General features: G+C 40.3%; 1 protein-coding gene across 3 annotated transcripts in view; it reads left to right on the forward strand.

The window, feature by feature from the left end:
- Positions 1-15671, forward strand: part of LOC106932096 (uncharacterized) — a 40912-nt gene that overhangs the window by 4021 nt on the left and 21220 nt on the right. For 2 of the 3 annotated variants that reach the window (XM_015010618.2, XM_015010619.2), the window contains 25 exons: positions 1374-2148; positions 4062-4251; positions 4346-4710; positions 5358-5477; positions 5555-5752; positions 5871-6011; positions 6955-7215; positions 7828-8008; positions 8128-8294; positions 9281-9421; positions 9493-9671; positions 9751-9923; positions 10768-10992; positions 11094-11203; positions 11314-11529; positions 12054-12180; positions 12292-12511; positions 12592-12739; positions 12854-13031; positions 13679-13856; positions 13943-14069; positions 14171-14290; positions 14949-15099; positions 15179-15291; positions 15436-15586. In XM_015010618.2, the coding sequence (XP_014866104.2) occupies positions 1374-2148; positions 4062-4251; positions 4346-4710; positions 5358-5477; positions 5555-5752; positions 5871-6011; positions 6955-7215; positions 7828-8008; positions 8128-8294; positions 9281-9421; positions 9493-9671; positions 9751-9923; positions 10768-10992; positions 11094-11203; positions 11314-11529; positions 12054-12180; positions 12292-12511; positions 12592-12739; positions 12854-13031; positions 13679-13856; positions 13943-14069; positions 14171-14290; positions 14949-15099; positions 15179-15291; positions 15436-15586 (4955 nt within the window). The remainder of the gene's footprint in view (positions 1-1373; positions 2149-4061; positions 4252-4345; positions 4711-5357; positions 5478-5554; positions 5753-5870; positions 6012-6954; positions 7216-7827; positions 8009-8127; positions 8295-9280; positions 9422-9492; positions 9672-9750; positions 9924-10767; positions 10993-11093; positions 11204-11313; positions 11530-12053; positions 12181-12291; positions 12512-12591; positions 12740-12853; positions 13032-13678; positions 13857-13942; positions 14070-14170; positions 14291-14948; positions 15100-15178; positions 15292-15435; positions 15587-15671) is intronic. The other variant, XM_088001094.1, reaches the window with a different exon arrangement.

A 15671-nucleotide genomic window follows, 5' to 3' on the forward strand; every position in this document is an offset into this window, starting at 1 on the left:
CTTTCCCTCTTATTTGTTGCTCTTTGGTGGCTGTTGTTGTTTTGCCATCTCATAAGTTTCGCTCTGCCTATCTTCAAGGTTTCCATATGCAAATCTGGATAGGCTGGTTTAATAAACCTCTTTGCCAACATCACTGGTTTCTTTTACGAGAAAACAAGACATAACACTGCATGTTGAGATGACAATCTCTTAACATCCTGTTATTGTATTCACGTAACAGGTTTTAATGTAGTTGCATTGTACAGTAGTTTAAATAATCTTGTTTTGACATGACCCTTAACGTTGTTATTTATTTATGTAATATTGTCATCAGTGATGACAATATTACACAAGTATTTAGTCTTTGCACAAGACTAAATACTTGTGCAATTTAATTGCACAAGTATTTAGTCATTTTAAACAATAATTCTCACTTCTATTTAGTCTCTATTTAGCCTCATTTAATTAGTAATCGTGCTCAGTTATGTATTTTATTTACTGTGAATATATGAAAATCTTGTGTTGTACCTCACATCTTAAGTTTTTAAAAGATTTTAATTGATCAATAACTGTTTCGTTAAGTTTTTATGCGCTTTTTTGAAGATTGGCATTAGTTTGGAAGCGGCAAAATTCAAAATAATCTGATGAAATTACACTTTGTGTAGCGTGGATGATTTGTTCCTATTTGGCTTTTTTTCTTTCTTTTTTGCGACATTTTAAAAGTTAACTCTAATTTCGCATTACAATCGAATGGAAACATATTGAAACTATAGCACTAAAAATTAGGTGCTATTTTTTTCATCCTAAAGTACCTAAAGTGTTGTGGGGTCTTTTTGGTGATGGCTTATGAGTAACATTCCTATTAGGCAGTATCAGTATTCGCTAATATTGATACTGCTGATATCAGTTTATATATATATATATATATATATATATATATATATATATATATATATATATATATATATATAAATCTGTCATCAAGTAATTAGTTATTCCTACTTCAAAATACTGCAACAATTTTAACAACTTGACTGAAACGGTACAGGCTGAAGCTCGGCAAATTAAGCTAAAATGCTCCTTTATAAATATATTTAAAAAATCCCAAAACGTATCATGGAAACAAAAGGGCAGAAAACACACCAAAACCAAATCAGATACGAAAAAATTTGAAGTATTTTGTCCTTATAACCATCAAATACTTTATTTCTAATCAATATTTTGAAAACCCATAATGAGCTATACGTTTGTAAGTCCATTCCAGAAGTTAATTCCGACGACAACAAAAGACCTTCTTTTTATCTCTTTGTTCAATCATTTTCAAGTATAATTTGTTAAATTACCGTCAAACTCTTGTTCAGCATTATTTCACCTATGTCTTTTTCTCTTTGTAGCAAGATGGAGGACGTTTTGGAAAATGTCGTTGCTTTGGCGTACCTACACAAGAATGGGATACCACTGACTAGATTGTCCAATCTCTACAGCCAGAAATACCGCACTAACCTAGTTGTACGCGACTTAAACTTTTCCTCCATTTTGAGCATGGTTTCCACTCTAGAAGACCTGGTGGTGGAGGGCGATGTGATGTTTCACAAGGAACATCGGCGTCAAAACAAAGATGCTGCTGAAGCTAAAGCACAAAGGAAAATTACTACAGATGTTCTGCAAAATGTTGTTGACTTGATAAAGGAACATCCTCAGGGGATTCGCCTGAAGACCTTGGCAACAGTATACAAGCAGGTATACCAGCACGACTTGATCATATCGTCTATGGGTTTCAAAACGGTGTCAGACCTCGTTGGATCTCTGAAAGACGATCTAGTTGTCAACGGGAAAAGGGTTTTCCATAAGATTTATGTCTCGAAAAGTCAACCCGTAAAGAGAGCATCAACAAGAATAAAAGAAGACAGTCGACCTACAACACCGCAGACACCAGATTCACTCAAGGAGAGGAGCAGCAGTAACCCAGCAACTCAAGCACCTGCGTTCCAGTGGGATTACAGCTCACCCAGTGCTTCTGTCCCTCAGTCAGCGATCAACTTTCTTGGCTCACCTTTGGCCTCTACCTCATCGTCATCAACCCATTGCATCCCAGGCAGCCCACCTGTTGCTGCATCCCAGCCAGTTCCACAGCTGACCCAAGACCAGCTGTACCAGAGAGTGTTGCAGGTGAGTTTTGTCATCAAACCTCTAATGTCACGACTTTTATTCACGAGATAATCCTCAACAACTCGAGTCTAAACTGAGTGAGTTTGAGAAAGGAATAAGCAAAGCAATCAAGTGCAATTGATTGGCTGGTGATCAATAGAAGACTTGATCTTTACACAGAACCCATGTATACATTGATTAAAATATCCTATTAATGCAGCTAATTTTAGTGTTTGCACTCCATTTACTGTCCGTTTTACAGAAAGGGTTTTGTAAAATCACCTTGAAGCATTTCAGGCCAAATAGGTTTCAGAACTTCCTGCTATGTAATAGATTACAAGAACTTTGAACTCTTCTTTGGATACTTCCTCATTGTAGATTTAGCAAACACTGTGGAGACATATATTAAAGTTTACTGATAGGAACAATTGATTATATATATATATATATATATATATATATATATATATATATATATATATATATATATATATATATATATATATATATATATATTTTTTTTTTTTTTTTTTTTTTTTTTGAGTACATCTACTGCACTTCAAGTAAATATTGAAGAAAAATTGAAGCATTTCTCTTAACTTGGCCTTGTAATTTAGATAGTCTGCTGTGCCTGGTGGTTGTGGCGCTCGGCAGTCATTTATCCAGCGTCCCACCGTGTTTTTGAGTTAGAAAATGTTTAAAGTTGATAGGAAATGTCAAAATATCTCTTAATAATTATGTGTTATTGGAAGATTAATATCTGAACACCAACTATAAAGTCTTAAAAAATGCAAACATTTGAAAATAATTTAAATAAATGAGCAATGCTAAGCCTGGTTGGAGCACAAGTAAAGCCTGGTGGCCCACCAGGCTTATAATACACTGGGGGAAACCCTGTCGGAGGATGATCTATTTAAAGTTTCCAGTTGACTTCACCAGATTTTTACTTAAAATCCTCTCATATCTTCTTGAGTTTACAATAGCTCACACTTTCTAACAAGGACGACAAACCTTTAAAAGATGATGGAGCCACAGAATTACAGATCTAGCCTTAATTCACAGAGTTCAAGTTCTTTTAAACTGGAAATGTGGCATTATTTGTCTAACTGTATATATTGGTAACTGCAACTATGTTTTCGTAGTCATGCCCTGCTATAGTTGAATGGCATGTTTTTATCTATTTCCCAATTTAAAGAATTAGAGGAACAGGTTTTTACGTTATGTCATTTTTAAACCCTTGGGAAACAGGAAGCTGTGAACTGGTATTTGAAAGTATCTAAACATAAATTAAAATGTAAAGTATACATGAGATTAAATGCTTGTGTTACATATGTTTGGTAGGAAATGGCCCAATGAAGTCAAAGTCAGCTTTATTGTTATTTCTTAACATGTATCAGACAAAAAAGCAATAACATTATGATTCTCATTCTCACTGTGACATTCCTGACACTAAATAAGATTAAAGTCACAACAATAAAAAAAACCTATCGTCACATTAAGTAATGACAATTAATAGGACAAATGCACAGAGGTGAGAACTAGACTGACTTAATTAAATTAACTAATTCATTACATAAATTGGTTAAAATGAAGATAGGAAATAAAATGTCGGACATTCACAGTGTAAAAGTCAAAGATGGCAGCAAAATTGAAATAGTGCAAGACATTCAGAAAGTGTAGCAACAAAAGATTTTTATATTAATGCAAAGACAGTATTTGCGTCACCATAAGTGCTTAAAAACAAATATTTCTTAACATTGGAGGTATTTTATTGCGTCAAAGATGGGACTTTTCAAAAAATGTTCTGTATAGGTTTATGTTCCTACAATGAAAGAAGTTAATGTAAGACTTTTTAAAAATAGCGTGCCGATAAGAATAGGGGGCGCTGCATCTGTATTTGAAACTTGATCATCAAGTCCACCAATGTGTTCCAGGTAATAAAGACTCATCAATTGACAGCGCCAACAATGGAGCAGCTGCAAGCCTACTACACTCAGATGTTCAGGGAACCGTTTCCACTCAGGCAGTACATGTCCCTGTACGACAACTTGGAAGCAAAGAAGCAGCCAAGTCAAACCGAGTCGGCAGTCAATCCCCAGACAAAGGCGTGGCAGAGAGCCGAAGGTAGGCCCCGCATGGTAGCTTTCACTTTTAATCGCCACCATCCCTTCTTTGCCTCCAACTTTATAAAAATCCGTTTTAATGTTATTTCTTGCAGCAACACAAAACCACACGAAGGCCGCCGAAGTAGAGATGCCACCTCCAGAGGGTGCCGCCCTGCTGACCGATAGTGATTTCCCGGTGCTGGGGGCGAGTGAGGCGGTGACCAAAGAGAAGAAAGGCAAAGCAAAAGAAGCCAATCAGAAAGAGGCCAGTGTGCCTGTCTTCAGAGAAAGGCTTTATGCCCAGCAGAGGGAGATCCACGGCGGCAACATGCGGGCCCTGGAGGCCATGGAGGCCATGGAGGACGATGACGAGTTGAGAAGGAGGAAGAGGGCCAAGGATCCGGAAACAATCAACAGCGTGACAGAGAGCGTTGTACGAGAAATCGCCTCCGAGGGGGAGCTGGTCACTAAAGAAAAGGTGAAATGGAGGAAAGAATAAAGCTTACAGTTTTTCTGTTTTTGACCAAATCATTTGAGAGTATAAATGTTGACTGGGTTTGACTATATGTTGAAATTTAGTTATTTAAAGCTGACACTGTGGTTACAGTTAGGCCAATGTATGCAATTATTGACAAGCCATGTATGGTCTAGTTTTCTTAAAGGGGCAGTATTATGTAAAATCAACTTTTTTAGCTTTAACACATGTTGTAATTTTATTCCCTCATCAAAAACATTCCTGAATGTTGCTTTGATTCTTTCATGCATGTTTGATAAATACTTTAATCTTCCATGGCAACCATTTGGGTTTGTAACACGGATTCCATGCGTAGCCCCTAAGCCAAACCTCCGTATTACAGAACACCCTTCTCCTGCAACCCAGGAGTGCAGGAGTGATCTATCTCTGCAAAATCAGATTTCTTTTAAGTTATGTTTGATACATACAACATTTTTATAACAGAAGGTAAATCAGTTATGTGATTGTGCTATAAAATGATACAATGTGGTTGGTAAACACACAATATTGCCCCTTTAAAAATAAAAAAATAAAAAAGCTACTCGTAACGATACTCATACAGGACCATTTGCTGTTTTTAAAGTTTTCCTACTCTCAACATCTCTGTCTAGGTGATATCCCGGGTTTGCATAATGTTTCCTTCCTTGGACCCAGGAATCCTGAAACCTTGGACTATTCCAGCTCTCAAAAACCTTCAGTACCTCATCAGAGAGGTTAACATGTTCATAGAGGTGGGTACACACATGTTTGGCATAAACTCTTTCATATTTGAGTGCTGTGCTGAGAAGAGCTTTGCCCTGTATGAAAGGCTACAGAGGCGGTGACGTCCATCTGCACGCTGTATGAGCTCGGCCAGTCGCTGGCCGGTCTGAAGGACAAGAAGCGCTACGAAGAGCTCAACCTGGGGCCGCTGTGCAAGCTCCCCCTCGTTCATCGCATGTTCAAGATTGACAGCAACACGAAAGACGACGACATCCCTGAGATCGAGACCGTAGACATCTTAAAGGTGCCGCTCAAGAATATTCCAGTTAAAGCTGACGAAGTCGACCTGCAAATCAACATTCCAAAGAGCGACGACTAAAAATGTGAAAATATGTACATTTAATGTTGTTTTGTTTTTGCAGCAAATTAATGTTTTTAGGAGGAAGCATTCAAAGCAAAGGTTGGACCTGGCAGAGTTTATGAAGCATCTGTCTGATCATTACAACTGTGATTCTCCCTACGAGCTGGGGATCAGGATTCCCAGCTTTGGTCTACCGATTTCGGTAAGACACTCGACATGCTGCAGTTATGATTACTCACTGGTTGGTTAATTCCTGTCCTCAGCCAAGGGGATTTTAATCATACATCTATGTGATTGAAACTCCCTTTATCCTTTAAGAGTGAATATCTTTGCAGAATTAGCCAGTTTCCTGAGGAAAATGTTTGGAAATTGTTAAAAATTTCAGAAAGTTTTAGATCTTTAGATGGGAAAACGATTAGTAAAAAGGTGAAAGCAGAATAAAATAAACCAAAAAGTAAATCAAAGCTAAATTTGATCCAATAAAATATTTATTTATTTTATCAGCATTTCTTTGTGTAAGATATTTTTAATATCAGTGGGATTTTCCTGGTAAAATAAAGGTTAATGATAATAATAGTAATAATATTAAATATTTCTGTCACATACAGATAGATGACAGGCAAGGCTTAAACTTGAGCTATTTTCTGTATAAAGTGACATAAATTGACACTTGAAAAGTTGATCAGCGACATCAATTTGTATTTTTATCAATTCTTCAAATACGTTGAGAATGAAGTTGTATAATTTTATGTTGTTTAACCTTATATGTTGGGTTGGTTAGGTTCTTTATCAATACGCATTTTCTGATACTGAGTCAAAGCCCAACTTCTCATTAAAATTATTATCATCTCATGCTTAAAAACATCGTAGTTCAGTAAAGTAACTTCTTCATCTGCATTAAATCATCATTACATCAGTATTACATCACACTTTACTCCGAACATCATAAAACTGAACGACTAGTGTTTCAGCTGCTCTCAGTGCAGCACTTAATAGAACAGAATGTAAACATAACCTATTTTCTTTCAATCAATAATCAAATGATGTACCTTCATTTTGGTCATTGTGAAAGATTGTGGTTTTCTTGCACCTGATCTACGACCGGGTCTTATTTCTATTAACGGTGGTTTGCATCTCCTCTGAAGAGCCTGATCAAGGCGAGCCGATATGAGCAAGCCCGCCTGGAACAGGCAAGGGAAATCATCCAGAAAGAGCTGGAGGAGGAGACCATGGAGCGACTGAGGAAAGTCAAGAAGAGCGTCCTAGAACCGCTGCAAGGCGCCGCTTCCTTCTCCTCTACAGGAAACGCTGACCTCAGGAAGAAGTATGCCTCCATGTCAGCAGGCGACGTCGTGCTGGAGGTCCTGTCGAACGCCCAGGGAGTGTTCAGCCCCAGGATGGCGAAGGTGGGTGCCAGACTATGACGAATGCACTCTATTCACAAAGAGGTTGGAGATGTCTGCCGCTTTTTTCCCCCAGTTAGTCCTGAGCTCAGCGCTCAGAACGACAGGGTGGTAATTCTGCTAAGTCTCTCAACATGAGCCTTCAGACTGAAGCTCATTCAAAGAAAAGCCACCCATCATCTCCTAATCCTTAATGAAGTTGCAAACCTGCTGGATTTAACTTGTTCACACTGATTCGACTTTAATGGACTGAACTCGTGATGAGTTCTCTCATTCTGAGAGATTATTAATTCAATTGGAGATGTGCCCTATTTATGGTGCAGTTTGTACCTGCGCATCTCCTTCAATTGAAGTAACGTTGGACTTTTTCACTGACTTCACCTCATTCGTAGACCTGCTATCCATGGCCACCTGCTGCAGGGATGTAGATGCAGACTGTCGGTCAAAGGGCAGACATCAGCTGCTGCAACATCACCTAATGTTTTCTCAGTCAAATATTCTCCCTTCGCAGTTTGCTTTGCGATCAGTCCAAAAACAGAGCGGCCATGTTTCTGTGTGTACTTAAGAGAGAAGTGGTTCCTAACACAGAGCTGTGTGTTTCTTTTACCAACCCAGCACATCCAGAGCTTCTTGATGCAGGTGTCAGTCGATCGGCTGACGAGAGCTCTGTTCCAGCTGGCCATCTGTGGCGGTTCCCTGGCGGTTCCACAGGACCTGGTGCCCAAAGAGAAGACCACCAAAGCTACAGAGGAAGCTAAAGCGGTGGACAAAACTGCTCCGACCCTCCCCAGTGAAGGTTCCTAAAGAGAAAATAGCACCGCTGTGATATGAATGTTGTGTAGTCTTTTGACCATGAATGTTTTTCCAGCCAGAGTTGAGCACCATTGATGGATATGTGTGGTTTGTATTTCACAGGCAAACTGAAACAATATGTAAAAGACAACCTGGCTGCTCAAACCTCAGCCATCACTCTGGCATACATCTCCACTCTGGAGAAGAAGCTGACCAAACACTTTCACGTCAAAGACTTCTTCTCCTTGGAACAAGGAACCTTCCTGGAATTCCTGGTGAAACACATTCAGGTACAACTACAACTTCCTGTGTGTGTCCTGTGGCAAAATTATCATCTGAAGCTACATGGGAAGCAGTGGTGGGAACCAGTTAGTTGTGCTAACCTCTCAATCTTTAATCATAAACATTAATTCCACCAAAGCGATGTACTGCTGAGGAATCTACTGCCGAAGTGCTAATTTTAACCATTGTCTCCCCATACACACTATACCATTTTTCACACATGGTTTCAGTTTTATAGTTGTTGACTTTTACTAACTCTGTTGTTGAATTTGTCTAATTGACCAGGGCAGGGTTTCATTTGTTGTTTTCTTCTGTATACCTAATTTGTTCATCTAGTTGTCTCAATAAAGTTTCTTTAAAAAAAAGAGACACTTTGAAAAGAGGAAACAAAACTGCTGCGTAAACAGACTTCATAATAAGAGCATGAATATAAACTTCTAGCTACTTGAAGAATTTTTCAATTTTTTTGTACTTTAGTCTTCTGAAACTTTACCAAACAGACAAGTAAATTAGCGCTTCAGAGTTTATCTGAAAAAATGCATTTAGGGGGAGCTAAGTGTAATAAGTGTTTTCAAAGTTAGCAAAAAGTGAAGCACTAAATGTTTAGCAAAACTGCAAAGGCGCTAGTTGTATTCAAAGTTAGCAAATGCACTAAACTTTTCAAAGTTAGTCAAAAACGGTAAACCTCTACACATTCTCAAAGTTGGTAAGTTGCTAAGGCTTTAAACGTTTTAAAAGTTAGTCAAAAACATGCTACATGTAGCTACATACTACATGTCAAAATAATAGCATAAACATCTAGCTACTTGAAGAATTTTTAAGAGCCCATAACTAAAGGGTTAAAGCAGTTAGCAAAACCCCTAAAGCGCTGGGCATTTTCAAAGTTAGCGTAAACACTAAAGCACTAAGCGACAAATTAGCTGGGGAAGTGTCCACTATTTGGAAGTTATTACAGCCACTCACACTCTCTCATCATGTGTGTGTTTATGTGCAGCTGCTGCAGGAATCTCTAGGATCTGCTTTGTTTCTGGAAACTAATGCTCAACTCACAGGCAGTGGTTTCAGACCCACCAAACAAGACCTGTTTGAATTCATTAAACAGTGCGGCAACATATCCTCCACCGATCCAGACGACGTGAGTGGCTCATCAGCATAAAAGCAGTGAAAGTACATAGCCAGGGTTCTTATCCTAATGTCTTTTCCCAGCTGGCTCACATTGAGACAGCACTGCGGTCCCACTACAAGGTCCGGGACAGTCGGGACTTGGGCCATGGGACCCTGCAAATGCTGGCCGGCTTGGTCAAGAAGCAAATAGAGCATTTTGGAGGAGGACTGAGCTCTGTCTACTATGAGTCAGCTCTGCTGGCCAAACACAGCAAATCAAGGTTGAATTTGTTACTAGACAAAATGCTCAGTTCTGCTTCCTTCTAACTTAACAAATCTCTGAATTTTTTCCCCTTAAAGTGTTGAAAGTGGCTACGAGTCGGTGGGACGCCTGGGAGAGATGTCAAAGGCCCAGGCCCTGGCCAGCTTGCTATGCTGCCCTCTACTGGAGAATCTGAACATCTGGAGCCAATGGGAGCTGATCTTTAAACCCAGTTTTGGGCCCCTGAAAGACTTCATTGAAACTAATGCAGGTACAGAACTGTGGCCCTTCAATTTTACTTCTGTTTAAAGGGTTACAGCAGCGATTATTTTAGTAATTGATTAATCTATCAATTATTCTGATGATTAATTAGATTTATCAGATAAAAACATTGGCACATTATGCAAATCTTTCATATAAGACTACTTTATGCAATATTAGAAATATATTAAGACACAAATAAATCAATGACTTAAATTCTTTTCTTTTAATAAGAAAATAAACATTTTATTATTTAAATGCAATAACAGCATCCTGTTAGTGTACAGCTGATCATTTGTAGCAAAGGACACATCTGCAGCTAGAAACATACTGTGTGTTTGTGTATTTATGAGGTTGTTGTGCATTTATGCACTTTATACATGAGAGTATCATAGCATATAAGACAAAATAGAATACACTTCAAATTAAAGGATATGTTTTTATTATGTATGGGAAATTAAAATATTTCCTTATATTAAACTAAAGACTGTCTCATTTTTTAAAAGTGATTGAAAATAGAATGTGTTGTTTTAATACTTAATCTGTAATATGATTTTATTTGGAAATGCACTCTGTAATTTTTTATGTTATCTGACTCCAGGAAGACTAGCTGATGTTGCTGATGCTAAGCATAAACAGAAATGTTGTTCTCTAGTGGCAGGAAGCTGATAGAGACGATAAATAACGATTCCCTTCACAGTTGTGCGCTGCTGTGTGTTGGGATGTCCCATAAAATCCCAATAAAATAAATGGAAGTTTGTGGTTATTCTTTTGGGAAGTAATGGAAAAGTTATCCAAAGTTAGCTACTTGATGCATAAATAATACGACATTATTTTGTTTTGCCGCCTCTCAGCGAATACGGGCCTGGCGGCACTGGAGGTAACCCCGGGTTTGCTGCTTAGGATCACCACAGACACAGGCCACAAACACTTCACCAACGCCGTGGCGACGCTCGACCCCATCGGCACGGCCGGCCACCTCGTGTCCATGGTGACGGCCTATGGGATCGACAATGCTCCCACCGCTCTCCTGGCCAATCACATGGAGAACTCTCTGGCCGCAGCTGTGGCTGAAGAAGGTAATAAGAATCATCTCATTAGACGGCAAAAAAGTGTCCGTTTTGCCTTGCGTCTGGCGTGTGAATGTTTCGTCAGCAACATAAACACCGCGTTTCCTCAGATCTGTCCAAAGCGGAAGAGGATGTGACGTGTTACAGCAGAGTGGCCAACTTCCTGCTCCAGTGTTTGACACGGATCCCCACAAGAACCTGCCAGGCGCTTCTGCAGCAGGTCAGCGACGACACATTGTGACACTTATTGGAGGAGTCATCGGTTGGTGTGTTTTTCTGTTGCCGCTGTAAAAGAAATGCTTATTTTTCTGTTTGAATGCAACTTGCTAGGTGTTCCTGGAGCCCTTCTCCCGCGTGTTGGGTCAAGCCAAATCTAAAGAAGTCCTGATCACGGTGGCTCAATCTGACCCCAAACATATGAGCTGTCTGCACCGGCTGGGCATCCTCCTGGGAATCACAGACTGGGTGAAAGACTACCAGAAGAAGCTGACCTCACTCCAGAGCCAAAACAGTAACGGTTACGTAGCGAATGGGGATCACGGCAAGGTGAGAGAGCAAAGAAAAAAGTAGACGGAGATTGAAGAGACTTAGAAAAATTATTTAGAACTGATGATTTCTTTCACATATTAGTCGAATCAATAAATCACATAAAAATAACTGCATAAAATAATCTAAAAGAACTCAAAAAGCAAAACATCATGCCCTTAATCTGAAGAGTAGAAACATTTGGAGCTTCCCAAGAGTGACCAGCCTACCAAAAGTCTTTCAAGACTTCCTCTGAGGCTCATCCAGGAAGTCACAGTAGAACCACAACATCTAAAGCTCTGTGGGCCTCACTTTCCTGAAACCAAAAAACAAAATCTTACCAAGTGTTTTTGGTAATAGCTTATTGCACTTGAAATAAGACAAAAGGTAGCTTCTTAACTTACAAGAAACCAGGAGAAAGTCCGATCAAACAAAACAAAAGAACCTATTGAGAAGTCTACTCAAAGTCTGGATTTAAATATAATTAAGATGTGGCATTACCTTAAACTTTCATTGATGAACAGTGTCTTATTTGTGCTTCCTAGCCCAATCTGACTGATTCTGACAGCAGCAGTCTGTCCGCTCTAAACATGAGCGAAGACGAGTTCCTCGAGGACGACATCACAGACAGCAGCTCTGTGTCTTCTCACCTCAACCAGAGCATTCAGCAAGGTGGATGAAATGAAGTTTGCTTTTTCTTTTCAGTATTTCTGCCTTGAATCGAGGACTGAACCAGTTCTGTTTCTCATTCCTTTTTTTGTACCCCCAAATAAATTCCTCTAGTTAATGGCGACCAACAAAAAGAGCCTGACGAGGAAGATGACGACGAGGAGCTGTATGAGCTGGCCTCCATTCCTAACGGAGAGACGTCAAACATCAGCAGTGAGGCTGAATGCGATCCAGCAGATCAGATCGACAAGTCCGACTCAGATGAAAAGGAGGCTGATGGTTGTCAGTCGGAGGATACATTCTGTCAACAGAAAAACATCATTGAAGACATCAGGTTTGAGTTTTTGCCTTGGCGTTCACTCAGTAAGCATCTGATGGTTCAGTAGAGCTGATTAGTCATTGTTTACGGTGCAGGAAGAGTGAGTTTGGCATTGGCGTGGAACTGAATGCGGAAGGCCAGAAGTTGATGCAGGTCCACCAGGAGCGACTGGGCCGCAGCTTGGACCGGCTGTCCACTGAACTCTACAGCAAAGACACACACTTTGTCCTAGAACTCATTCAGGTGGCTGCTCACACCTTCACAACCCTGAAACTCTGACTCTAAATGTAGTCAAACCAAATGTCTTTGCAAAAATGGAAGAAATTTACTCTTTGGCTTTTCTGCGTTCTTTGTCAGAATGCCGATGACAACAGTTACCCCTCCGGGGGCGGCGCCGTCCCAGCGCTCGCCTTTGTGGTCGAGAGAGATTGCGTCACCGTCCTCAACAATGAGACGGGCTTCCAGGAGAAGAACATCAGGGCCATCTGTGACGTAGGCCGCAGCACCAAGGGCAAACACAAATACGGATACATTGGTGATTACACACACCGTGGTGTTCTTGCTTTTATTAAAGTGTGACTTTATCACACAAAAACCAACCTAGCTATAAACCTAGCTTTATCCATCTTTATTGTTACTGGTGTATAAAAAACACTATTTAAAATAAACTAACAATGCTTGGCCTGGTGGGGAGCAAGTTAAGCCTGGTTGCCCTCCAGACTTATATAACTTAGGTAAACCCTGCATATACTACATATAGAGGACCACTTTCAGTATTTTAACCAACAAAGGGAGGTCATTTATGGAAAGTGAAGTGAGGACGTTTTCCCCATTCTCACGTTTTCCCCATCCTCACTCTACTAGCCTAAAGGTATGTTGTGAATTAAGTTTTGGTAAAAGATATTGTTAATTGTGGACAAGTAATTGGGAAAATGTCCAGGTTAGTCATATCTGCTAACTGCACTATCATAAAATGAGTGGAGGTCAATGTAATGTTCTCAGTTGGATGGAAGTACAAGAACGTGTGTTTATGGTGTGATATTGCCAAAAACATCTTATCCCATCCGTTCACATTCCCAATCTCTAAATTTGTAGTCTTTTTACATTTTCTTTGTGAGTATGTTTGAAGTTAGCGGTACAAACTTGCTGTCTGAATCATCTGGCTTGTGCTTCTTCATGCAGGACAAAAAGGGATTGGCTTCAAATCTGTGTTTAAGGTCACAGATTGTCCTGAGATCCACTCCAACGGCTTCCACCTGCGCTTCGACAGGAACTGCGGCCCCATGGGATACATCCTCCCCCACTGGACCGAGGAGGAGAGGCCTCTGGATGCACAGCTCAAGGACATCCATCGGCACAGGTGGGATTACGGTAAATTTACATTTTCATGCAACTCTGTCCTATACAGCCAGCAAAACCTTTTTTTCCCCCGCCTTTCTTTATTAGCTGGACCACAAAAATCTGCCTCCCCTTACGTTCTGAAAGTCACCAAACGAGGAACCTGTTCCACGACGTCCATCCCTCACTGCTGCTCTTTCTGCATCGCCTGCGCTCCATCACCATCTATAACCAGGTTAGCCATTGTTTTCATTGAAGAATGCAGTTTTTCTAAGATATTAATTCACCCTTTTAATAAAGGTGACATTTTTTTTCTTTCTTTCTGTTGATCTGCAGAGTGAGAAGCGCCTTGTGACCATGACTCGCAAAGACCTGAGTCACAATGTGTTGGAGGTGGAGCACACAGAGGGCACAGAGCGCTGGCTGGTGGTCAAAACCACACTGCAGCCCAACAAGGTGACGCAATAGTACACACACACACACACACACACACACACACACACACACACACACACACACACACACACACACACACACACACACACACACACACACACACCCCAACCAGTCATTTTGACCACTCAACCGCTTTAATCTAGAGTCGCATTCACCCATTTGCACTCACACATTTATATACCAATACACAGATCGGTAGGCAATTTGGGGTTAAGTGCCTTGCCCAAGGGCACATCGACTGTCTTGAAACTTAAAAGAAAAGTTAGGTTAGAAACTCTGCATTCAAGCCAGCAATAAAAAAGTTCCGTTTTTATTTTTTTTTACTGACAAAAACTGAAGATTGAGTCAAAAGAAAATGTTATTGAAGCTATAATTAATTATTCCTCTATTCCAGGTCTTCTTGGGAGTACATTGAATTCAACAATAGGTTAAATTTTCAGTATTATTGTTACGTCCTCACCTATTTTCTTTCAGTCATTTACAAGATTGAACCTCTGCAGTTTGGCTATGTACAAGAAGCAACAAAATTAAACACAGAATTGTTAAGCAATCCAGTTTTTAGCGCCATCATTGTTTACTTGGCATCCACCTTGAAGCAGTCAGTCTGTCTGTCAGTCAGTCTGTGGGCTGTTCTGACTCAGACGTATGTCCCCCTCAGATAAAAGAAGACGTGGAGTCGACTGAACTCGCTCTGGCTTTCCAGCTGGGTGGCGGTGAGACGGAGAGTGACATTATTTGTCAGCCACAAAAGCAGCCCGTGTTTGCTTACCTGCCTCTTCGCAGTTTCGGCTTTCGTTTCATCATCCAAGGTGAGAACTGAGGAATCAAAAAGGATCATTTGTTGAAGAAACAAACCATGGTTTGATGTAATCACGTACTCTTCTTTAGGCGATTTCGACATCCCTTCTTCTCGGGAGGATGTTGACAGGGACAGCTCCTGGAACCAGTGGCTTCGATCAGAAATACCACAGCTCTTCCTCAAGGCCATGGATGTCTTCACTGTAAGGCACAACCTAACTTTAGAAATTAATTTTTTTTTCTCCAAATAGTCATTTAATGCTTATAAAGACCAAAAAGTGGAGAAAACGTCATGAAATCGGTAAAATAAAAGTTGATCATCGACGTACAAACACGTTTTGTTTCAGACTCACCCAGAGTACCGAGGGCTGAAAGGCCTGTGCCAGTTCCTGCACTTCATCCCCCTGCCTGACGAGGTGCTGGATTTCTTCAAGCCTGTTGCCGGGCAGATTATTCAGCTGCTAAAGGGCAAAGCCTTCCTGCCAACTCTCAGCTCAGGTATTGCTCTCAGCAAGCCCTTCGTAGAAACTAAACCTACAATGTGGCGTCGTGTAACTGTGAGGTTTCTCCCCGCCTCTCCCAG

The sequence above is a fragment of the Poecilia mexicana genome, unplaced genomic scaffold (genome assembly GCF_051168715.1).
Source record: "Poecilia mexicana isolate PSO_F unplaced genomic scaffold, ASM5116871v1 scaffold_19, whole genome shotgun sequence".
In the NCBI taxonomy this organism is placed as follows: domain Eukaryota; kingdom Metazoa; phylum Chordata; class Actinopteri; order Cyprinodontiformes; family Poeciliidae; genus Poecilia; species Poecilia mexicana.